The 25,835-nt window shown below is 43.6% G+C and overlaps 1 protein-coding gene across 3 annotated transcripts in view; it reads left to right on the plus strand.

Annotated features, from left to right (window-relative positions):
• LOC115091242 (low-density lipoprotein receptor-related protein 2-like) overlaps positions 1 to 25,835 on the plus strand; it is a 271,760-nt gene that overhangs the window by 122,159 nt on the left and 123,766 nt on the right. For 2 of the 3 annotated variants that reach the window (XM_029601348.1, XM_029601358.1), the window contains exons 9-13: positions 9,154 to 9,322; positions 9,627 to 9,795; positions 10,602 to 10,824; positions 15,190 to 15,312; positions 21,523 to 21,738. In XM_029601348.1, coding sequence (XP_029457208.1) covers positions 9,154 to 9,322; positions 9,627 to 9,795; positions 10,602 to 10,824; positions 15,190 to 15,312; positions 21,523 to 21,738 — 900 coding nt within the window. The remainder of the gene's footprint in view (positions 1 to 9,153; positions 9,323 to 9,626; positions 9,796 to 10,601; positions 10,825 to 15,189; positions 15,313 to 21,522; positions 21,739 to 25,835) is intronic. The other variant, XM_029601367.1, reaches the window with a different exon arrangement.

A 25,835-nucleotide genomic window follows, 5' to 3' on the forward strand; every position in this document is an offset into this window, starting at 1 on the left:
TCCTGTGTTCTTGTGGCAAGATTTGTTGGAAAGACAACTTTGAGGATTCTAATATCGGAACATCAAAGTTGCTTCAAAAACAGATTGGAAGCACTAATGGTCTCACACTGTACAGATTATAATCACAAATTTGAATTTTTTTCTTGATGGTATTACAGCATCTGTGGCGTGGTGATAGACAAGTGGTTACAGTAAGAACAAAGATGGATATGAATTGGAAAATATTGATCCACAAGGAATGAATATAAGCATTGAATGGATCCAGTTTTTTTATTATAAATATCACAACAGTCTTGAAACCCAGTTTAGTGAGTTAATGGAAAAATGGTGGTATAATTTTAGATTGCTAAATGGGACTATCAAGAGTCATTCATAAGTTCTAATTGGTCCCATTCGCTTTCAATCAGATTCTATGAAATAGAGTAATGAAGTTTGAATGTGATTGATCAGCAGTTTGACAACTGACTGTTGCAATAGAATGGTGTTTGGATAACATTACTATATAAGCTGCTGCCTTTCAAACATTGTTTAAATGGAAGGTAGACTTTGATTACCGTTAAGCTTCATATGTGTTTGAAGAATACACATTTTGGAAGGTGAGTCCACAGGGGGCAGTGGGCAAGAAGATTTTTTAAATTTTACCACAATTGTCTCTTTTGTATTGGGGGAAAAATTCTAAAGTCTCACTGAGGCAACTGCCAAGGTGAAACACTGGCCAGCTTGTTATAAAGGTAAAACTGCCATAAACAAAGGCTTTTAGACTGATTTTTGCCCTTTACCAGACTGACTTTCAAAAAGTCACTCTGGCATCTGAAGTCTTTTCCTCCATGAAAATGAATAAAAATATTGAGAGCTTTGGGAAACGTGATTCTTACAGGCAAGCAGGATGGTTGTCCTCACAAATGGGTGACATCGAGGACGGAGCCCAACCACGGAAAACTTCTGTCAAAGTTTCTGGAACTTTGACTGGCCCCTACTGAGCATGCCCAGCACGGCACCAACCCTGCAGCCAGCAGGGGTCCCCCTCCAGTCTTTTTTTCCACGCAGCAGTAGCCACGCGGTTAAGGAGCTCTTACCACATTCCTGACAGGAATTTCTTCTTGAACTTCTTTGAAGTAAAATTCATCCCACAGGGGTCCCCCCTTCTATCTAAATTTAGCCTGCGGTACTTCGGTAAGTTTTTTTTGCTTTTTTTTGCAGATTAGTCTAGTTCGGCCCTCGCGGCCTGCTGGCCGTCGACCGTCCCGCAGCTAAATTTTTGGTCAATGGCCATGGCGTCGGGGTTCCGTCGGTGCCCAGATTGTACACGCACCATGTATATCACAGACCCTCACAGAGTCTGTGTATTCTGTTTAGGGAGTGAGCATGATGTCCTGACTTGCACTAAATGTGCTCTTATGACACCAAAAGGTCGCAAAGCCAGAATGGAGAAGATGGGACTCCTGTTCCATGCTCACACTCGGACGCCATCCATCGCATTGTCCTCAGAGCCGGCACTGTCTAAGTCCTTCCATCGTTGGCAACCTCCCGGTGACAGTCTGCCATTGACGTCTCCATGACCATCGACTCCTGTCCCTTCCCCCGAGAATCGAGGGGATCGGAGGGAAAAGCATAGTCATAGACATCGCAAGTCTCGGACCATCGAGGAATCAAAGTAATCGACCTCGGTACCGTCTGAGCCTCCATCGAAGAAGTCTCGATCAGAAGTGGCACCGTCCACTTCTGTTTCTGAGACAGAGGCAACCCTCACCCCATCGGGGTTTGGGAGCCGCAATTCCACCGGTGACAGTGGTCCCTCCGGCTCAGTCTCAGCCTCCCTTTTCCGTGGAGCCGGGTATTGTTACCCCCGGTCTCCAGGAAGAACTGGACCGGCTGGTCCAGGAGGCCATCGATAAAGCGATGCAACTGTTCCAGACTCCTTCGGCACAGACTCCACCACCGAGAATGGAACCAGTCACCGACCTGATTCCAGCAGCGCTGGCACCGCTGCTTGCCCGGATGGAAGCGCTCATGACCGCCCTTCCACCAGTGATACTTGGGTCACCGACAGCACCGGTGCACTCCCTGATGCCAAATTCATCAGAGGCAGAAACACCATATCGAATTCCTCCTTCGGGAGTGGTCCCATTGATGCCGTGTCGTCTCTCGCCACAGATACATTCCTCCAGGGCGATACGCACATCGGCTCCATCGATGCCTTCGATGCCCGCACCGATGCCTCCAAAGGTATTTTCGATGCCTCCGGTGATTCCTTCGGGATTCTCAGAACCTCAACCGGGACCTTCAGGTATCCAACACCCTCGTGGTCCTACAGGTCAGCAACCTGACCCTTATGACACCTGGGGTGATACTTCCACAAATACCGATTTACCTTCACCGCGTTCTCCCCCTGAGGACCTCTTTCACCAATTTTGTGAAGGAAATGTCGGAATTGGTCCCTTTTCAGCTTCAATCGGAGCAAGATGACAGGCACCAAATGATGGAATTACTCCAATTTTTGGATGCCCCAAAAGTCATCACTTCCATTCAAATTAATCAGGCTTTTCTAGACCTTCTAAAAAAGAATTGGGGAAACTCCTGGATCTGTTGCTCCAGTAAACAAAAAAGCTGACTCTACTTACCTTGCTTACCTTGACTCTACACACCTGGCTTTCAAAAACCACAGCTAGACCACCACTCTGTGGTAGTCAGCTCAAAAGAAAGCTAAAAGAATGAAGCCATACTCATCCATACCTCCTACTAAGGAGAGCAGGTTCCTAGATAGTATAGGCAGAAAAGTATACCAAGGAGCCATGCTAATTTCCAGGATAGCTTATCAGCTGTATATGACCCAATACAACAGGGTCATTTTTAAGCAGATACAAGAATTTTCAGATACCTTACCAGAACAATTCCAACAACACCTTCAAACCCGCGAACTTAAAGGATTTGAAGCTGGAAAGCATGAGAACATCTTTGATGCTTCCACTAGACTGTCTGCTACAGCCATCTCAGCAAGACGCTTGGCTTATGTCTTCTGACCTTCGCCCGGAGGTTCAGGACAGGCTCTCCGACCTGCCCTGTTTAGGGGATAATTTGTTTGAGCAAATTCACCAAATAGTTGCTGAATTAAAGGATCACGAGACCCTTAAACAACTCTCATCGATTCCTTCTGACTTCCCTTCTAAACAACCATTTAAGAGGGAACCTAAAAAGTCATTCTTCCGTCCACGGAAGTATTATCCCCCACACACCAAGTCTAGGTCAACGAGGCCATATCAAGCCTCAGCCTTGCCAACCTCGAAAGCAAAAGCCCACAACAGCTCTGCAACCAGGCCCTGCGTCGGGGTTTTGACTTTCACTTAGAGCAGATGCCTAATCCCTCTACCAAACATACCAGTAGGAGGTCGACTAAGCCACTTTACAGAAAAATGGCATCACATCACCACAGATCAATGGGTGCTAGCGATAATTGCACAAGGTTACCAGCTAAACTTCCTAACTCTTCCTTCGGACTCTCCACCTCTGCAAGCATGGAGACTTACCGACCACTCTGTTCTTCTAGAGCAGGAAGTTTCCCTTCTCCTCCAGTCCAACACTATAGAACCCGTTCCTCTCTCGCAACACGGACTAGGGTTCTATTCCAGGTACTTTCTTTTTGTGTTAATTTTTTATTGATGCATGTAAAGATAAGGTACAACCACAACCTTAAGATACAGAAAATAAATGAGTGCATCAGTTTTATTTCCCCCTTCTTCCCACTCCACCCTTATCCCTCCCCCTCTGAATTCTCTGCTAGATGTGTCCACAACAGAGTATGTGAGGTAGAGACCTTGCTATCACCACCAACACCAACAATATGCGGAAGTAATGGTTCAATTAAACGAGATGAATAGAAGTGTCCGATATGGAGAGGATGACATTTGATCCATACCCAGCCCTGAGAAAGTATACCACCAGTATTTGCAAAGTCAAACTGCTACAGACAAGTATATCATATCAGCAATGATCAGGTATAGCAGGTATTGCAGTTATGTTTGAGAGAAAGATGTCCAGGAGTCCCTCCACTGCAGATATGGCTTCCAAATTTGTTGAAAGGATTTCAGCCACCCATGCTTTACCGCTGTGAGTTTATTCAGGGTACATATTTGATCCGTCCTGCTTTACATATTTGATCCATCCTGCTTTATTCCAGGTACTTTCTGATCCCAAAAAAGTCAGGAGGACTTCGACCAATCCTGGACCTACGGGCCCTCAAGTACCTTCACAGAGAAGTTCAAGATGGTAACCCTGGGCTCGCTTCTCCCTCTGCTGCAAAGAGGACTGGCTCTGCTCTCTAGATCTCAGACGCTTATACCCACATTGAGTTATCACAATCTCATTGCAAATACCTCTGATTTCTAGTAGGCCAAAACCACTATCAATACCAGGTGCTCCCATTTGGCCTAGCATCTGCACTGCGAGTTTTCACCAAATGTCTCGTAGTGGTTGCAGCATTCCTCAGGAAGGAAGGTGTCCATGTCTACCCCTACTTGGACGATTGGTTGATCAGGGCCACAACCCAGCAAATCACTCAGTCTTCCCTGACCCTGACAATTTGAACTCTAATGTCTCTAGGATTTCTTGTCAACTACGAGAAATCCTACTTACACCCATCTCAAACCTTATCCTTCATTGGAGCAGACTTGGACACCTTACAGGCAAAAGCCTTCCTTTCTCATCAACGTGTTCAAACCCTTGTGTCCCTAGCTTGCCAGTTGCAGTCTCAACCCACAGCAACAGCTCGCCAATTCCTCATTCTGCTGGGACACATGGCCTCCTCAGTTTGTGACTCCAATGGCCTGTCTGGCCATGAGTCATGGAATGGACTCTGAAATCACAATGGATCCAAGCCACTCAGCCTCTGTCGACCATTGTCCGCATCACTGATGCACTCTGTCTCTTGCCTGGTGGAAAAATCAATCCAACCTCCTCCAAGGCTTGCCCTTTCATCCACCAGATCCTCAACTAATTCTCACCACTGCTTCCAATGTCGGCTGGGGAGCCCATGTAAAAAGTTTACAAACCCAAGGATTCTGGTCTCTAGAAGCCAAACACCAGAAATTTCCTGGAGCTTCGAGCAATCCGATACGCTCTCCGGGCTTTTCAAGATTGCCTATCAAATCACATAATTTTGATTCAGACGGACAACCAGGTGGCCATGTGGTACATCAACAAGCAGGGAGGCACAGGCTCCTTCCTTCTCTGTCAGGAAACTGCGCAGATTTGGACAGAAGCCCTCTCCCGTTCCATGTACCTCGGGGGCCACCTACTTGCCAGGAGTAGAAAATGTCTTGACAGATCGGCTGAGCCGTGTCTTCCAACCACACGAGTGGTCACTCAATCCCTTGGTAGCAACCTCTCTTTTCCAGAAATGGGGTTATCCCCACATAGACCTCTTTGTGTCCCCTCAGAACCACAAAGTGGCCAATTACTGCTCTCTCATTCGGACTCAGCACTCTCTGCCCAGGGATGCATTCTCCCTCCTGTGGACAACCGGTCTGCTTTATGCATTCCCTCCACTTCCTCTTCTGTCACTCTTGTGAAGCTACGTCAGGACAAGAGAACCATGATCCTGATAGCACCGCATTGGCCACGCCAAGTGTGGTTTCCCATACTCCAGGATCTCTCCAACCACAGACACATTCCCTTGGGAAAGGACCCATATCTGGTCACTCAAAACGACTGATGCCTCCTCCATCCCAATCTCCAAGCCTTGTCCCTGACGGCATGGATGTTGAAAGGTTAGTCCTTCAACCACTTAACCTATCGGATTCAGTTTCTCGTGTCCTCATCGCTTCACGAAAGCCTTCCACAAGAAAATCTTACTCCTATAAATGGAAAAGCTACACATGGTGCACTTCTCAGTCCCTTGATCCCCCCCCTTTCCTGTCCAATTACTAAATTTTTGGACTATCTTTGGCATTTGTCAGAATCAGGTCTGAAGACCTCTTCCATTAGAATGCATGTCAGTGCGGTAGCCGCCTTCCATAAAGGTATCGGGTGTACCTATTTCAGTACAACCCCTTGTAACACGCTTTCTTAAAGGCTTGCTCCATTTGGAGCCACCTTTTACGTCCTCCGGCCCCATCTTGGGACCTTAATCTGGTTCTTGGTCGCCTTATGAAACCACCCTTCAAACCTCTTCACTCCTGTGACCTTAAATATCTCACATGGAAAGTGATATTCCTTTTGGCTATCACTTCAGCTCGCAGGGTTAGTGAATTACAGGCCCTAGTTACCTACCCGCCTTACACTAAACTCCTGCAGGACCAGGTGGTACTCCACACTCACCCTAAATTCTTACCTAAGGTAGTTTCGGAGTTTCATATTAATCAATCCATCATACTACCTATTTTCTTTCCCAGGCCCCACTCCAACTCCGGGGAACAGACTCTGCATACCCTCGACTGTAAACATGCTCTAGCTTTCTATCTAGACCATACAGTTGCCCACAGGAAGAGCACTCAATTATTAATCTCTTTCCATCTTAACAAGTTAGGGCAACCTGTGGGTAAGCAGGCTCTTTCCTCCTGGTTGGCAGACTGCATCTTTCTGCTATCAGCAGGCTGGCATTCCCTTTCAAGACCGTGTTAAGGCACACTCAGTGAGGGCCATGGCGACTTCAGTAGCACACCTTTGATCGGTGCCGCTTCCTAACATCTGCAGGGCTGCTACCTGGAGTTCTCTCCATACATTTGCAGCCCACTACTGTTTGGATAAAGCTGGAAGACAGGATTCCATCTTCGGCCAATCTGTCTTGTGTAACCTTTTTTCCAACATGACGTACGAACACCCTTCCACCTACCCGGTGGGGTGCGGATGTCCTCTACCAAATTTCACCCCAGTTGTTGTGCCTGTTGCATGCCGTTGGGTACTTTTGGTGCACGTTCGGACATCCTCAGCTCGGTACTCACCCATTTGTCAGGACAACCATCCTGCTTGTCTGTGAGAAAGCAAATGTTGCTTACCTGATGTAACAGGTGTTCTCCCAGGACAGCAGGATGTTAGTCCTCACGAAACCCGCCCACCGCCCTGCGGTGTTGGGTTCGGTTTTTCTTTTATTTTTCGGCACTGCCTGTAGTTTTGAAACAAGACTGAAGGGAGACCCCTGCTGGCTGCAGGGTTGGTGCGGTGCTGGGAATGCCCAGTAGGGGCCAGTCAAAGTTCCAGAAACTTTGACAGTTTTCCATGGTTGGGCTCCATCCTCTGTCACCCATTTGTGAGGACTAACATCCTGCTGTCCTGTGAGAACACCTGTTACATCAGGTAAGCAACATTTGCTATCAGTTTGTGGATTCAAAAATTGAGTGGGGTGTAAATTTGCAGTTGCATGTGATGCACAATTGCCTTTGTATATTGAGTGTACTCTGGTGTATTTTTTTTTCTTTGACAGCTGCAGTATTCAGTAGGGGTGTGCATGTATTTTGTCACATGTGACCTGGCTTTATCTGTCACTAAGCTTTCTCCTAAATTTTCTAGTTTAGTTAGCGGGAGGCCTTTTTGTTTGCATCCTCCCTTGGGTTATCCTCACCTTTTTGTGGGAGGCTTCTATGGGTGTTAAATGTCCTTGGAGCATGACATTGGGAGGAGGGAGTAAGGAGCTTCTGTGGTATTGTCTTAATCTGGTCTGTCCACCTGGTGGTGGCAAAGACTTTATCTTACACAGTTGACCCAAGAAGTAGAATGTTTGGAGATTGGAAGACTTTACTGTGGTTAGTTGGATTTTTGATCGGAACCAGTTCCTGACAGAAGGGAATTCCTCCCCAGTATCTGGAAAGGCTGAACTTTTGCCTTTACAAAGAGACAGTAGTGCAGGTGAAGAGCTTTGAGATTTTGGGGATGTTCCAATAGAAGTTGGCTCTGAAGACTCATTTTTGGAGTATATAGTTGGCATTGGGCTACTTGTATTTTGAAGACTAGTTTTTGCAACAAGGTTTGCCTCTTCCCAGCAACTTTGGATGCTGGAATTGCAATAGGGATAGCCTACCCTTCAAGAGGAGTTTTGGATATGGATGCTGGTGCAAGGGAGAATAAACTAAGGAGAAAAGGCCATGGCTTTTTCTAAAACTGATTTTTCTCATGCTGTTTGATCTTTGCAATTCTTGCCTGGATTTTAATTTTTATTAAAGTATATTTTTTGGACACCACTTTGGACATGGACTCCTTATTTCATTGGGATTACAAAATAGTGAGAGAGTGCTGTCTAGTCTGTGTTTTTTTTTTTCCCCTGGCAACATAGCTTCCAGAATGCAATATACTGCCCAAATAGGGGGTCACCCTGCTGCACACAGGATATAACAATTTCATCAGTTTTAGAGGGTATACTTAATATGTGGACCAAAAATGGCCTTATCTGAAAATTCATTGTGCAAGCATTTTTGTATTTAAAAAAAACAAAAACTGACTCCAACCCCCACAAAGACTCTGGACTCCAGCTACTTGGGTGAGCTTAGCCAAGCTGGTCATGGCCTTCCCAGGCCTCTCTGACTCTGTCCTACACCTCAAAAGTGGCCAAAGGAAGGCCCCCAGGTATATCTTCCATTGGGGTCAAAAGGTAGAAATGCTGTCCCTGCTCGTAGCATGCTGCTCAGAAGTGGGCATTGCATTCCAATGTACTGCAAGGCAGGAGTGAGCGGGCTTTGGTCCAAGAGATCCCCACAGGAAGAGTAATCTTTGGCTGGGGACTGCCCCAGAAATGGTTTGTAGTTTTGTTTTTTTTTCCAGGGAGGGGAGTGGCTAAGGGAATACCCTGGCACTGTAGCTAGGTAGGTTAGGGTATAATGTCTTGAGGTATGAGGATGGAAGGGGTCTGTGAAGGTCCTGGCTAGCTTTCTGGGGGTCAGGGCATTGTGGGAGGGCTGCTTTTGGTTTTGTTTTGGGAGGGGGGATTTAATATATTTGGCTCAGAACCCCCAAAAAAGTCTTAAGGTGGGGGGAAGCCAAATCAGAAATGCATCCAGAAACAAAAAAAAAATAAATTCCCCTGTACTCATCAGTGGCACTCTGCCCTTTTGGGTTAAGGGGCTTTCCTTGGTGACAGCTTCCCTAGTACTGTGAACTGTGCATGTTGTGGGAGGTGGGGTAGCATTAAGATTGTTTTGATAGCTATTTCTTCTCTTCCTCTGTTCCTAGACATTGAAGAAATTAACAGTATAGCTGTGGACTGGCTCACTGGACAGCTGTACTGGTCTAGTAACCTTTACAAGGCAATATATGTTGGGCTGAGTGACAGAAGGGGCTATGTCAAGATTCTGGAAAAGAATCTAGTCCCAGAGCAGCTGATTGTGTATCCAGCAAAAAGGTATGGGGTTCAAAACTAATGCCAGGACACTTTTTTTTTTTTTTTTTTTTTTTTTTAGGGAGGTTTTGCCACTTACTGGGCATCTAGCAAATACATAAGTCTGTGGCAAATGTTCTCTTCCAGATCAGTCTAAACACATGGCAAATGTGTTTAAAATATGGCTTTTGCAGCACAGCCAATGTGCAATAGAAGATAACTGTTCTAACCTCACCCAACTGGTTACTCCACCCCCTCAAATAAAAATTCTAGAATGAGTGTCTAAATAACCCAAGTCTCAACTTATTTTCTGGTCTTGTTTTTGCAGGTATATGTACTGGATAAACTTTGGAGAGAGAGGAAACACTGGCATAGAGACTGCAGGAATGGATGGCTCTGACAGACATGTGCTCGCTCTCGTCCCAATGGAAGAGCCATTGGGTCTGACTCTTGATTATATAAAAGAGAGACTCTACTGGATCAGTGGCTATAAAGAGGTAGAAGGAAAGCAGTGTATCTGTTATGGGGTACTTCAATTTCCAAAGTCCATATTACTTCATGGTTTTGACTGGCTGTGCAGATATAGTGACTGCCAGTCCTGCTTCTACAACTTGTCTTCCATTTTGCTAAATTTACATAGATGGGTCTTTCCACTGTGTACAGACAATGCTTGTGTAAAGCCTGAGATGCTCATTGAGGGAAAAAGATTTTGCATTTGTTCATTGGCTGGGCCAGTTGGTCTTGTCTGTTACAATCTGCTCAGTTAAATCTTTGCACTGTGGACAAATTCTCATCTGTCAGCCATAGTAAGACCACTTATCTAAAGCAGGGTTAGGCTAGAAAAGATGACTACATTCTTGGGTAGATGAGCCTTCAAGATGTTTTTTTGTCCACTCCAAATCCATCCCATTCAGTGTCCAGCCATAGAGCTTTCCACTCATCTACATACCCAAACTTCAACCTCCTAGGTCTGGCCACCACCAACCTGCTGCATGGATTTGGTCAGTCTCTGCAGAGTTGTAGTTCTTGTTTACATAAGATACAATTGTTAAAATGTGTAGTTATGTCTGTCTAGCAGACAGGACCCTACTTGTGGCTCAAAGTTTGCTTCAGTTGCCACTGACAGACCAGGCTGACCCCCCCTAACTGTAACAATTCAGAATTGGTATCATTCAGTTCATAAGCACTAGCACAGCTTAATGTTCATGAGTAGAAATTCTAGGGAAAAATCTTGTTCAACACTGAATGTATCTCCAGCTTGCCTGAACTGTTTAGTTATGTTGGTAATCTGTCATTCTTTCAGTCCATAGAGTCTATAAAGATTGATGGTAGTGGAAGACATTCTTTCCCAGAGATGCTGATAAAGGACCAAAACCCTCTGGGACTGGCTTTCTTTGAGGCCTGGTTCTATTGGGCTGATGAGACACGTCTGCTGAGAGCTGCTCAAGACTTGCAGAAGGAAATCCTGATGAACTTCACAGGTCTCTCTGCATTTACAATGCTGCACGAACTCCAGCAGATTCAGAGTGAGTTGTAAAGTCTCTTGCTTAGTAGGACTAAACAATATAAATACTTATAGTAAACAAATTGAGTACTTATAGGAAGAAACATGTTGGGATAACCTCTTTTTTTTTTTTTTTTTTTTTTTTTTTTTTTTAAAAGGAGGAGAGGTCAGGGGCTCTTCTGCAGGAACTTACCAAACCTTTTAAACCTCACTATCCTAAGTCACCTTATCATGCCCTGGCAATAGATTGAACAGTTTGCTTGTGTTCAGTAGAATATCTTCTGATTTATTAAATCTGCTGGTGATTAGTTTCATAGTATGTCCCCTTATTTTAATATTTGATAGGGTAACTAAACTGTCCTTGATTTACCCATTCCACCTCACATGAGAGTTTCTAAAATTGTCCCATCTTTTCCAAGCTGAAAAACCCTAACCTATGGAGCATGCCAACCCCCCTTCATTTTTGTCCATTTCTGTACCTTCTCTAGCTCCATTAAGTCTTTAAACAAAAAAAAAAATGGGGTGACCAGAACAGTTGATAGAGAATAAAATGGAAAATATTGAAATGCCTTTCTGTTTGGATCATTTATAATCTATTGGCTTTTAATTCTGCCTCAGAGTTGAGGTTTTAAGTGTATTGTGTAAAGATAAGGTCCCTCTTCTGGGTGACTTCCTAATGTGGAATCCAGCATGATTGTGTACCTGTAGCTGGGATTCATGCTTATGTGCATTACTTTACTTTTCCACATGAATTTAGTCTTCCATTTATATGCCCGGTCTCACAAGGTCGTCCTGCAATTCCTCACAATCTGCTATTTGATAATGTCTAATTTCATGTAATCTACAAACTTGATCCTCACTGGTTCCCTTTCTCTAAATTGCTGAGTTTAAAAACAGCACAGCTCTCTGTTAACGCACTAATCTCCTTTCTCCATTTGGGAAACTCTTCATCCAGGCCACCTTTCCTGCTTTTTTTTAACAAATTACCAATCCCAACAATACGGCATGACTTAAATTTACTGAGTCTCTCCTGGGGGAAACGTCTTCTGACAATCCCAATGCATTATATAAACTGGCTCCCCATTATCAACATGTTAAGTTTTTTTTTATGTTTAAGATTTGTAAGATTAAGGCAAGACCACTTTGCTAAAGCCAGGTGTCTGTGCAGAATTCTTTGTTCTAGGAATTGCTTCTACCATTTTCTGGTATAGACTATAGTGTCAGTGTATGAATATCAAGGGATATAGTGAATACTTAATGTATCAAACAGATTTCCAAAAGTGCCAATTGTACATTAGTGAGACACTTAAGTTATGCAATTGACCATTCATAATAGGCTTCATCGTAGGAGCAGTATTGCTATGACTCAGCCTTATTTATAATCATAGGTCAGTTTAAATTGAACATTTCATTTTTTATATTTGCTGAGTATAATTCCAACTTAACTTAAGAATGAGCGCTGTTTTTATCTGAGTTGACTCTGAAGCCTCACATTCTCAACAAGCCCGACATGGGTCCATGTTTTGAATGAAGCCATTCTTTCTCAAGGGCTCAATAACAGCATCTATGAATAAAATACATGAAATAAAATATGTATCAAGAATGAATCTCTGCTATACAAATAGACTGAATTCAAAGTGGGCAAGCAATTCTCCAGCATGGGTGGCAATTCATGCATTGTCAGAATAGACTTACTGTAGATGTATTCTTCAGACCTTTAACATGGCGTTTCCGTGGTTTTGCATTTTTCCTGTGACTGCACTGGAAATACCAACCTTATAAATATGCAATAGTGATGTGACACGTCAAAATTGATGTCTATGATGACTGGTTAAGTTAATGTGTACCACTGGACGGCTGCATTTAAACCACTGGGGGATACTGAATTAAGCCTGTAGGATCCACTGTAGCTCCTCATAATTGAGAATAGCTTTAGTATTGCCTCCCCATGGATTAATATGGACAAGTTCAATAACTCACCATTTGATATCTTGAAAGGAGTGGTGATCAATGCAGTGAGATACAATCGGGGCTTGAAGTTTTGAAGTAGCAAGACAGCTACAATGTTCCGTGAATCTAGTTTTAATTGAGCGTTTCATTCTCTCTACATAGAGAAGGGGACATGGATATTCTAGCATGTAAATCACATTTGTAGACTAAGTGTGTAGTCATAGGCTGTGTGGGATTTTCCCATTGGATCTGTCCATTCTGTACCTGTGATTGCCTGACTGCAAAACATACATTTTTTTTGTATAGCCAATTGGTTTATGGTCAGTGCTAGTTGGTAAATCATGTAAAAATGAATGAGCATGTCTTTGAGATTTTTCCCCCATCTGTATGCTATAGTAGGGCATTCAGTGAAAATTGGCCAGTTTTGAAAATGCATCCAATGATATAAAACCAGCACTGAAATTCATGGTGATAACTTGTTTTACCATATTCAATTTTAACAAAGATGCTTCTGAGTGTATTATCTAGGAGTAGCCATTCCAATTCTGCATTAGATGCTCATTTATAAGCTGTCTTAAGATATTTGACTGGATAACCCTCCTGTTGCAAAAGATTATAAAACTGCTGTGATTGTACAATGAAATCTGCTTTTAGTACATAAGCGGTGGAGCTGAAGGAACTGTCCCACTGGTAAATTCTTGCGCAAATGAAACAGGTGAAAATGAGAAAAATGTAAAGTGCTTTTTGCACAAGGCTTGACATAGATGTTAGAAGTTAATCTATGACCATCCTTTCCGATGAGAACGGCTTTGTTAGAAACATAGACCCATGTCTGGCTTGTTGAGAATGAGGCTTCAGTCAACTCAGATAACTTGAGAATGAACACTGTTTTTAAGTTGGAATTACACTCAGCAAATATAAAAAATGAAAAATATGTTCAATTTAAACTGACCTATGATTATAAAGGCAGTCATAGCGATACTGCTCCTTCGATGAAGCCTATTATGAATTGTCAATTGCATAATTAAGTGTCTTTCACTAATATACAATTGGCACTTTTAGCAATCTGATACATAAACTATAGTGTTCAGATTACTTCTGGGATGCTTAAATGCTAATAAAGTTTCAAAAAAAAAGTCACATTGGACATGAGTGTACAGATACTGTAATCTAACCCATAATTCAAAAACTACTAGTAATTACAAAGGCAAACCCATCATAAATAACAGGAAAGAGTGGGTGGTTTAGTTATATGAATATTCATAGTCACAATAAGAATATTAAACAGTTTCATGTGTCTTCCATATGATCTATAAACAAGATAAAGTACATAGACATCTTATATAGGAAAAACTAAACTACTAATTCAATAGTACAGAAAACTGGTAGTAAAGATTCTTTAAGCACATGTGGCCATATTTTAACTTACTCCTGCATCGGGTGGGTATCTAACTTCACTCACAAAAGCAAATTGTGATAAAGTACACCATGTAAAGAGGGTTTGCTTCTAAACCTGGGCTGTTGTATCCCCTTCAGGGATTACCAAATGTACAAAATCATGGCTCACTAATGGAAAAAATCATCCTATAAAACTTTCAGTGGCTCCAAAAGCCAGCATTAGCAAACAAACTAAACTCATTTTCAAAATAGCAAATAATGCCCAGTAACTCATAAAAATAAATCCCCCACTGTCCATACCTGGGAACTCTTTGATCTCCAGATGCCCTGAGATTCTCATGGATTAGCAGGGGGTGTAGTGTTTGCAAACTTTCTGCATGCTCATAGTAACACAGGCTCAGTCATTCACTTCTCCCCTCCAAAAGTGGCAGCAGTCTGCTCCTTTTGGCTTTCACAACTAATGGGCTGGCTTTGGGCCAGGGGGGCTGATCCTGCTCTGGTGGCCACCTCCTTTCAGCAGCACAGGCTGTAACCATGCTGTTAGTTCTGGCAGGGCTGAGCTGCTTCTCTGTTGCCCTGCTGGCCATATTGCAGCTTTAGCAGGGCACTCTGCTGATACTCCTGAGGCCCTGGGATTAATCACCTGGCTGGGGCTATGCTACTCCTGATAGCACGAGGCTGGCCAGCAGCACTGATGCCTATGGCCAAGGCCAAGTTAGCCATAGGCATGCTATGACTCTGCTCATACTGATTAGTTACCCCAGACTGTCAAACCAAAGTTAAGTAGCCAATCTGCATTTAATACTCCATTCTTAAAAAAAAAAAAAATGGATGTACAAGATGTCTAAATAAAACCTTAAGATCCTGCTTCTGGGGAGATATCAAGTAGACTACCAATCTTGAGTTTGTTTCTAATCCCAGTGGAAAACACATTAGTACATATTCTGTAAGCCTTTTAACATGTCATATGCTCTGCATGTAAACTACATAAGTATGGGCAGGTCTATACTAATCTTTCTGAAACTTTTTTCTCACTTAGGTGCATCTCCATGTGCTCCAGGGACATGCAGTCATATCTGTCTTCTGTCACCAGTTCACATTAAAGGTTACAAGTGTGCTTGCCCTGATGGTACTCTTTCTCTGCCTTCTGGCAAATGTGGAAGTGAGTTGTCTTAGAGAACCGATGCCTCTAGTCTAAGTTGTCTTCTCTGGTTTGCTTCATATTTAGCAATGCAAACCATCAGAAGACAAACCTGAACTTTGTTGTACATGTAAAGGAGTTACCTGATCATGGTAGACATACATAGATGGGCATGATTTGCCTAGGTGTTCAAATTGTCTTGATTCATGAAATGTGGCCAAGAGTATATAGTCAAATGTCTGGCTGCTTTTTCTGAATATTGATTTCTATCTGGCTAAAAATAGCTGGATAACAGGTCAGATATTCAGTGGGATAAGTTCCCTAAAGTTCTTGGATATGTATACCTGGTATCTTAAGCCTTAACTGGCTTTATCAAAGCATACCTCACTGAAAAACTGCAAAGTCAAATACTCAAATTATGGCAAATCAAACTAAATAAACGATCTGATTCAGGGGTATCAGCAAGCCAAACTGCTTAACTTCAATCATTATCCCAAAAGTACTTAAGGATTGAGAGAGCAAGAAGTTTCCTGTTCAGTGTTTTACAGCTTTACTTAAAATTAGATCTGAAACTACTGTTTATTTCCAGCCTTATTAACACTTCCTTAAAGCATGGCTCTCTTCCAGATTTCTTAAAAGAATTCTCATTTTACCCTATTAAGACTTCAGCAGACCCAACCCTACTACTCATCTAGCAGCCTATTTTCTCTTTACCCTATATTGCTGAAAAACTAGAAATGGCTGCACTTTGGACTCAAATCACTAACAGGCCGATACAGTACAGTGCACTCCGGTGGAGCATTCAGTAAGGGGTAATAACGCATCGAAAATGTGTCCATAGCGCCCGCAACATGCAAATGCATGTTGATGGCCCTATTAGTTATTCCCGCACAATACAGTAAGTAAAATGTATAGCCAAGCTACACATTTTAATTTAAGAAATTGGCGCCTACCCAAAGGTAGGCATTAATTTCTGCCGGCGCCGGGGTAGTGCTTTTCTGTGCACCCTCGGACTTAATATCATGGCAATACTAAGTCGGAGGCCCCAAAAGTTAAAAGTGAAAAAAAAAAAAAAATTTAAAATGGGCTCGCGGGTTGAAAACCAGATGCTCAATTTTGCCGGCGTCCGGTTTCTGAACCCGTGGCTGTCAGCGGCTTTTGAGAACAGGCATCGGCTGTCAAACTCCCTAGCACCTCTTTTAGTTACAAGATGGGACTTGGAACAGCTTTTCTGTTTATCCTACTTGATACTTCTGCTGCATTTTGATACTGTTGACCACATGTTCTTCTCTCCAGATTACATTCACTTGGGCTTATGGATTCTGTTCTATCCTGGTTCGCTTCATATATCTCAAAGGTCCAGCGAATCAAAATTGGTACACTCCCTTCGAGATCTCTCTCAGCTCTGGTATACCCACTGATTAGCACACTAGCAGCTCTTAAACATGTAATGCTGTCATGCTGCATTTTGGCCAGTCTTGGGGTACACTACAAGTTCTATACTGAGATCAAATTATTTTCTCTAAAAGATTCTTGGGTTTGAGTTCTTCCTTATCTTTCTACTATTCAGCCTGGGCTCAGTCAGAAAAAATTAGCTCTTAACATCTAGAAAACTGAAATTCATATTGTCCTGCTTTTGATTTCCAAGATTCCGGAAAATATTCTTTAACAATTGGACCATCACTCTCTTGTAAAATGTTCGCAATCTTGGAGTCTTCATTAACCTTGCTCCTTCCATGAAAACCACATTAAAATGACTGCAATTTTCCTTCTAAAAACTACATTTACTCCATGTAGAACTTTTTTTTTTTTTTTTTTTTTTTTTTTAGATTCCAATGACTTCCATTCTGTTCTGCAATCCCCTTCACTTCTCTGGGGTTGATTATTATAATTCTCTTCTAGTCTTCTGTATAATTAGGGGGAGAATGTAATAAGCCAAACTCATATCTAATTACTCACTGGAACCTCTGTTCACAGCCATAGTATCCATCCCTGAGTCTCTTCCTTGGTTCCCAGTTTCATACCATATTTGATTGTGGCAAGCTTATACTCTACACAGTCATAATATTCAGTCCTCATGGATTGCTGCTGTATTACATTCACACCCTCAGGTCTGAGATCCTCCAGTTAGGGTCTTTTTAGATGTTCCCTCACCAAGGATAGCTCGCTTTGAGACAAGTGACCGTATGTTCTTCTCTGCTGGACCTCTCTTCTGGAACACCCAAAGGAATTAAGAACCCTCCATGAAAGGCTTTTTTTTTTTTTTTTTAAGAATCAGCCTTATGACATAACTTTTTCTGTCCCCTGAACCTTCACTGTAGCTTGGCTATGTTGACTGCTTATGACTTTTTTTTTGTATTTATGTAACATTTGTATTCTGTTTTGCTGAACCTAGTCCTGAACATAGGAAGGGTGAGTAACAAATGTTAAACAATTTAAGATTTTTACGACCAAGTAGAATTAGTACAAAGTACTAGGGATGTGAATCGTTTTAGGACGATTAAAATTATCGTCCGATAATTTTAATATAGTCTTAAACCGTTATGGAACACAATACAATACAGATTCTAACGATTTATCGTTATAAATCGTTAGAATCGTGAGCCGGCACACTAAAACCCCCTAAAACCCACCCCCGACCCTTTAAATTAAATCCCCCACCCTCCCGAACCCCCCCCCAAATAACTTAAATAACCTGCGGGTCCAGCGGCGGTCCGGAACGGCAGCGGTCCGGAACGGGCTCCTGCTCCTGAATCTTGTCGTCCTCAGCCGGCGCCATTTTCCAAAATGGCGCCGAAAAATGGCGGCGGCCATAGACGAAAAAGATTGGACGGCAGGAGGTCCTTCCGGACCCCCGCTGGACTTTTGGCAAGTCTCGTGGGGGTCAGGAGGCCCCCCACAAGCTGGCCAAAAGTTCCTGGAGGTCCAGCGGGGGTCAGGGAGCGATTTCCCGCCGCGAATCGTTTTCGTACGGAAAATGGCGCCGGCAGGAGATCGACTGCAGGAGGTCGTTCAGCGAGGGTTCCGGCGCCTCGCTGAACGACCTCCTGCAGTCGATCTCCTGCCGGCGCCATTTTCCGTACGAAAACGATTCGCGGCGGGAAATCGCTCCCTGACCCCCGCTGGACCTCCAGGAACTTTTGGCCAGCTTGTGGGGGGCCTCCTGACCCCCACGAGACTTGCCAAAAGTCCAGCGGGGGTCCGGAAGGACCTCCTGCCGTCCAATCTTTTTCGTCTATGGCCGCCGCCATTTTTCGGCGCCATTTTGGAAAATGGCGCCGGCTGAAGACGACAAGATTCAGGAGCAGGAGCCCGTTCCGGACCGCTGCCGTTCCGGACCGCCGCTGGACCCGCAGGTTATTTAAGTTATTTGGGGGGGGGTTCGGGAGGGTGGGGGATTTAATTTAAAGGGTCGGGGTGGGTTTTAGGGGGTTTTAGTGTGCCGGTTTTTCGATTTTTCGATTTTTAACGATTTTTCACGATATTTTACCCCCCAAACGGCAACAATACGATTCCCTCCCCCTCCCAGCCGAAATCGATCGTTAAGACGATCGAGGACACGATTCACATCCCTACAAAGTACTGTGTAGATAATTGTGGATCTTAGTGTTTTTTACTTTCTCCTAAAAATCTTTAACATTTTTTTAAGGGTAAATGATTGAACAGTCCTGTGGCCATTTGTTTTAAGTTGCATGAGTCATGGCTTGCTAATACCCTTGAAAGTTTTGGTTTAACATAACTTTGTTTGACTTTCCCTTTCAGTGAGGTGGTATTTTTGACAAACAAAATTCAAGAGTGCACAGACTATCAAAACATCAAGGTGGAGGAAAAGTTAAACCATCCTTATGAGCCCAATAACCCCACAAATGTGTCTACTGCCCTTGCCTCACTCAGAAATCCAGTCTTTATCTGGCCTTCAGACTCTCTCCTCCCTCCCAGCACATCCTACAAACCCCCAGGATGCAGGTGCACAATATAATACTAGTGCTCTGGGTGGTCATGCTGATAGCATAAGCTAACTCCTTTGCTATGAAAGCAAATCTGTATTCTGAGAGTATCCTTGGCGTTTTGGAGGATCATTCCAAATGATGGAGGGTTCCTATTTGGGTTGTTGAGGGGATTAGGAGCAGCCAGATACAAAAAGTTATATTTCTGAGAGGGAAGGGTACAGGGAGACTTCTCTGCCCAAGAAGTCAAATCTTTAAATCTTTTTGGATGAGAGGGTGCCTTGGGTGTTATGCCAGATACAAGTCCAAGATTGGGGGGGAGCAGAATGCATGAATAGGGCCTGTAGGTCCACAAAATTCTAAATGTTCCTCCACTTAGTGCTATCAAGCTAGCTTTTAAGCCCCTGGCTAGGTAAAAACTTTGGGTAAAACTTATGCAGACAGTGGGAGGAAGTTTAAACCCCCAGGTCTGGCTAAATGCTGGACTGGATAAACCATTTTGCATATAGATATCTTAGGATAATACTTCTGCTTTCCTCCAAAGCTTTGAAAACGAGTATTTTCCATCCTTTTTTTATTCTATTTATACAGACTTATCTGCCTAATCAGACTAGCTGTGCTAAGTGGAATACACTAAAACCTTTACAATTAAAATAACTAAAACAATGAACAAACTCAGTGCCACATCAAGCCTTGCTGATGGTCTCTGTGCAGTGAATTTTGTCTTTGAAATGACCTTAGAGAAACCATTCAGAATGAGCCTTTTACAAACCTTTTTAAAGAGATTCTGCTTTTTACAGGAACATGCAAAGTGATCAGTTTCGTGTTTTGGTCTACCATATAATAAACCTCAGATTGAATTAATCTTCATTTCCTAATCTTATCCAAAAGTCATCCTTCAGGTTGATTTAGAGCAAATGTAATATACTTCAAGAAATTGCAAAACTGCACTTGGTTTTCACATGATGTTCATGGTTTGCAGCAGGTAAAAATGGCACTTGAATGACAATGGAGTAGAAAATATGGACAAAAATGAGAGGCATTTAAAGTTGGAATAGGTAAGGTGGATATCTTAATGTAGACCAGACAAGGGAGGCAGCTGCATAGATATCTAGAAAAGTCTATTTGCTAGTGGATATGCACTGTGCAGAGATGTTTGGGCCTGATAAAACAGAGCATAGGTTGGAGACAAGGTAGGGAGACGACCACATGTATCTAAGGTAAGTTTGTACACAAGCTAATCTGGAAGCTTGCATGAAATGAATAGAGAATAGGGAAGTAACTTTCAGAGGGACTTCAGTAGGTGAAAGTAACTTACCCACAGAAATGACTTGTCTTATTGTGAACCATCTGAAAGATTACATGGTATAAGTATTACATATGCAACTAAAATTACACATGTTGCATGCACTCACGCACTGAGTCCTAAGGGGTTTGGGCAAAGTAGGAACTTGTACAATTTTTTTAATTTTTTTAAAAAGCATAAATTCTCAGTAAAACTACCCATGCCAAATGGGTATAATTGATCATGTAGATTTTGCAAGGATAAATTTCAAAGCAGAATAATGCACTTTGAAAACTTGTGAAACTTTTGTATTTATACAAGTTTTCCAGTTAAGCATAACTCCCAAATTATACCTTTTAGGAGTGTTTCTCTTCTTGTGCCTTCTGCTTTTCTTTGCTTTTACTTCTTGCTCTTCCTATCTCCTATCCATTCTTTTATTTTTGCTGGTCATGTTCAGCTGATGCTTGTAGCAGTTTCTCATATTCCTGATGACTATCTTGCCTCTCTCTTGACTCTGGGTGTGTTTTGTTCTAATGTTAGATAATTTGCATTCTGTAGAAGAAAAATAGCCTTTTCCTGATTTCTATAGACTATTTCTGAGAGAAATTGCCACACAATTGTATGAAAAAGTGAGAACATAAGTATATACCTGAAAACAGACTAACAAAAGGGCGATAGCCCCAGCGATTTTTCTAACCCTGGATCATGGTCTGGGAGTAGACTAGCATGGGATAAGGTTAAGAATGAGAAATGAGTGGTCAGAACAAAGCTGAGGTGATGGGATTATTGAAGGCTTTTGTGAAAAGCCAAGTTTTAAGCTTTTTCTTAAACATTTGCCTACAAGTTCCTAGTCTAAGGTCCGTGGGGAGGGCATATTTCATCCTTAAATATGAAATATTCTCTGTATGCATTAAATTGAGGCTGTCACTTCTGTAAAAGTTAAGACCTAAAAGGCTTTGTTAAATGAAGATGCTCTTTCTCCCTCCCCCTTCTGCTTAGATCTGAAGCTTCTGTATTCAAGTAACAAGAAAATTCAGTTACTGGAGTTTGGATCCAAAGAAGCTGTTAAGACACTAATGAGAGAGTGGTCAAATGTGAACTTGCTAGACTATGACTGGAAAAGAAATCTAGTATATTGGAATGATGACTCATACCAACTAATGCGATCTGTTGGCCATCAGGGAAGTGCACAGATAATTCCAACTGATGATGCAGGTGAACAAATCTGTTAACATCACTTGACAGTTGTACTGACATTCCTGTGGGCAATTTTTTTCCCAACCTATTCTTTACCCCCTTCTTCCTAAGGAATTGACCACATCTGGAAGAGAAGCTGAATACAGGCACTTTAAGGTCCTGATTTCAAAGGCTTTCTCATTCTGTCTCAGGAGAACTTAATTGGAGCCCTGTATATCCAAAACGTTTCTTGGATGGGGGACTAGAAAGAGCTGAAAAACCTTCCTTTAATCTTCACCCAAGCATCCACCTTGTTTCTGGCATAGGGAAGGTATTGGGAGACATTGGTTTTGACTTGAAAGGAAAAAAAAGTGAGGCAATGAAGCTTTATAGCATTTTAATAGGCAATTAAGTTTGTACTGTAGTGAGAGAGATTTGGTCATAGCTGCTTTACACTTTCATAGGGGCACATTGCTGTGGTAGGTATGCAAAATGTATTAAAGCAAGTAGACGTCAGTCTGCTATGAGATGAAGAAAATGTGACCTCACTTCTTCCCCCCCACCCCAAGATCTAGTAATCATGTAGGCCACAAATCTGAACTTTATAAACAATTACCATGCTGGGTCATACAAAGGGTCCAAGCCCAGCATCCTGTTTCCAGCAGTGGCCAATCCAGGCTTCAAATACCTGGCAAGTACCAAACACTAAGTAGATTCCATGCTGCTGATGCAGTTAATAGCAGTGGCTATTCCCTAAGTCAACTTGCTAGCAGTTAATGGACTCCTCCAAGAACCTAGCCAAACTTTTTTTTTTTTTAACCCACTACACTAACTGCACTAACCATATCCTCTGGCAACAAATTCCAGAGCTTAATTGTGCATTGAATTTTCTCCAACTAGTTTTAAATGTGCTACTTGCTAACTTCATGGACTGCCCCCTAGTAGGGATATGCAGAGGGATGCATACATTGCATTTGGAATTCGTATTCGGGGGGGCTGATACATTGCATTCGGCAAGGGGGGCCCCCAATACGTTAATGTGTTCATTCTTATTTGTTTCCCGGCTAAAATTGAATTAACTATAACCCCCCCAAAGACTTACCAAAACTCCCTGGTGGTCCAGCAGGGGGTCAGAGCCATCTCCTGCACTCACACCCTCTGCTGCCGGTATTCAAAATGGCACAGATAGCCTTTGACCTTACTATGTCACAGGGGCTACCAGTGCCATTGGTCGGCCCCTGTCACATGGTAGGAGCAATGGATAGCTGGTGCCATCTTGTGCTCCTTACCATGTGGCAGGGGCTGACTAATGGCACTGGTAGCCCCTGTGACATAGTAAGGGCAAAAGCTTATTGGTGCCATTTTGATTACTGGCAGCCAAGGGCCCAAGTACAGGAGGTCACTCCTGGACCACTAGGGACTTTTGGCAAGTCTTGTGGGGGTCAGGAGGGTCCCCCAAGACTTGCCAAAAGTCCCTGGTGGTCCGGCAGGAGTCCGGGAGTGACCTCTTGCACTCAGGCTGCCGGTATTCAAAATGGTGCCAATAGCCTTTGCCCTTATGTCACAGGGGCTACCAGTGCCATTGGTCGGCCCCTGTCACATGGTAGGAGTACAAGATGGCACCAGCCATCCATTGCTCCTACCATGTGACAGGGGCCGACCAATGGCACCGGTAGCCCCTGTGACATAGTAAGGGCAAAAGCTATCTGTGTCATTTTGAATACCGGCAGCCGAGGGTGTGAGTGCAGGAGATGGCTTGCTGACCCCCTGCTGGATCACCAGGGAGTTTTGGTAAGTCTTGGGGGGGGGGGGTCAGGAGGATGGGGGGGTTTGTTTAAATTCGCTCCTTTAGACAGCTGAATAATTCAGCGAAAATTCGTTTTATTCATGGGGAATCGCGATACGTCTTGCTTCCCCACGAATACAACAAATATGGCCCTATATGTTGCAGATTACCAATACGTTAGAAATGAATGCACACCCCTACCCCCTAGCCAAAAGAGTAAATAACCAATTAACATCTAATTCTAAACTCTCATGATTTTAAAGACCTGTATATTCTCACAGGACAAGCAGGATGGTAGTCCTCACATATGGGTGACATCATTAGGATGGAGCCCAATCACATCTGTCAGTTTCCAGAACTTTGACTGGCCCCTACTGGGCATGCCCAACATGGCACTAACCCTGCAGCCAGCAGGGGTCCCCCTTCAGTCTTTTTCCACACAGCAGTAGCCTTACGGTTTAGGAGCTCTGAAGAGATTCCTGACAGGCATTTTCCTCACGGCAAATTATCTACAGTTAAATTGCCCCACAGGGGTCCCTCTAACTTCTCTAGCTGCGGTACTCTAGTAAGTTTTTTTTGACAGTTTTCAGTCGATGACCATAGTTTGGCCCTTGCGGCCTACTGGACCACGGCTCAATTTTTCTATGGCCATGGCGTCAGGGTTTCGTTGGTGCCCAGACTGTACTAGCACCATGTCTATCACAGACCCCCATGTGAGTAATATGTTTAGGCTGTGAGCATGATGTCCTGACTTGCACTAAATGTGCCCTTATGACACCTAAGGGTTGCAAGGCCAGAATGGAGAAAATGGAACTCCTCTTCTGTGCTCAGACCCCAACACAGTCCATTGCATAGTCTTTGGAACCGGCACAGTCGACTTCACGCCACCACCGACAGATGACCGACCGCCATCTGTCTTCACGGCCGACACCCTCATCTCCCCTCAAGATTGAGGGGATTGCAGGGAAAAACATCGCCATCAACATTGTAAGACTCAGACCATCAAGGGAGCAAAATAATCAACCTCTTCACTGTCTAAGAAGCCCCGTCAAGGAAAGGCACCAACCCTTCCTGCAACCGGGTCATGGAGGCCACCCTCACCCGTTTAGGGTTTGGGAGTCGCGATTCCACCTGTAGAGGTGGTCCCTCCAACTGTGCCTCTGCCTCCCTCTTCTGTTCTGGAGCTGGGGCTGCTTGCTCCAGGTCTCCAAGAAGAACTGGACCGGCTGGTTCAGGAGGCCATCGACAAGGCAATGCACCGGCTGTGGAACCAGTCATCGACCCAATTCCCACAGCACTGGCACCACTGCTATCCCAGATGGAGGTGCTGATGGCCACCCTTCCATGATGGATCCTGGGTCTCCGATGGCTCCGGTGCCCTCCCCGTTGACAGCTTCATCAGGAGGAGAAACAGTTTCATATTCATCCATCGGGAGTTTTGCCTCAGCCATCGATGCCAATTTGTCCCTCGCCCCAATTCATCCATCGGTGCCAATACATCCATTGGCACCACCGATGCCTTCCATGCCATCATCGGTGCCCCCAGGGATTCCTTCAATTTTTCTCAGCCTCGCCCAGGGCCTTCAGGTATCCAACCTCCTTGTCCTACAGGTCAGTCTGCTGACCCTTATGAAACTTGGGGTGATACTTCAACAGACACCAATGACTTACCTTTACCTCCTTCTCCCACAAAGTAGGAAGCGTTCTCCTCCAGAGGACCTCTTTCATAAATTGTGAAGGAAATGTCTGAGTTGGTTCCCTTTCAACTTCAGACGGAACAGGATGACAGGCACCAGATGATGGAGTTACTCCAATTCCTGGATGCACCCAAGGTGATTATCTCTATACCCATTCACAAAGTTCTTCTGGATCTCCTCAAAAAGAACTGGGAAAATCCTGGATCAATTGCTCCAGTACACTGAAAGGCTGACACTACTTACTTAGTGCAATCAGCCCCAGGTTTTCAAAAATCCCAGCTCAACCACTACTTGTGGTAGTGGGCTCAAAAGAGGGCAAAAAGGTTGAAATCTCTCATCTACCCCAGCTGCTAAGGAACAAAAGTTCCTAGACAACATTGGTCGAAGAATGTTCCAAGGGGCCATGCTCCTCTCCTGAATTGCTGCTTACCAGCTTTATATGACTCAATATAATAGGCCCTGTATCTGCTTTAAGATGACCCTTTGAGTCCCTCCCCAAACAACTCAGACCAGCTACAAACCCTTGTCAAAGGATTAGAGGCGGGAAAACATGATTCGAACTTCTTATGATATATTTGACACCTCTACCAGAGTGTCTGCAGCCACCATTTCGGCAAGATGGTGGTCCTGCCTCAAATCTTCTGACCTTCACC

Source organism: Rhinatrema bivittatum, chromosome 1, assembly GCF_901001135.1.
Source record: "Rhinatrema bivittatum chromosome 1, aRhiBiv1.1, whole genome shotgun sequence".
In the NCBI taxonomy this organism is placed as follows: domain Eukaryota; kingdom Metazoa; phylum Chordata; class Amphibia; order Gymnophiona; family Rhinatrematidae; genus Rhinatrema; species Rhinatrema bivittatum.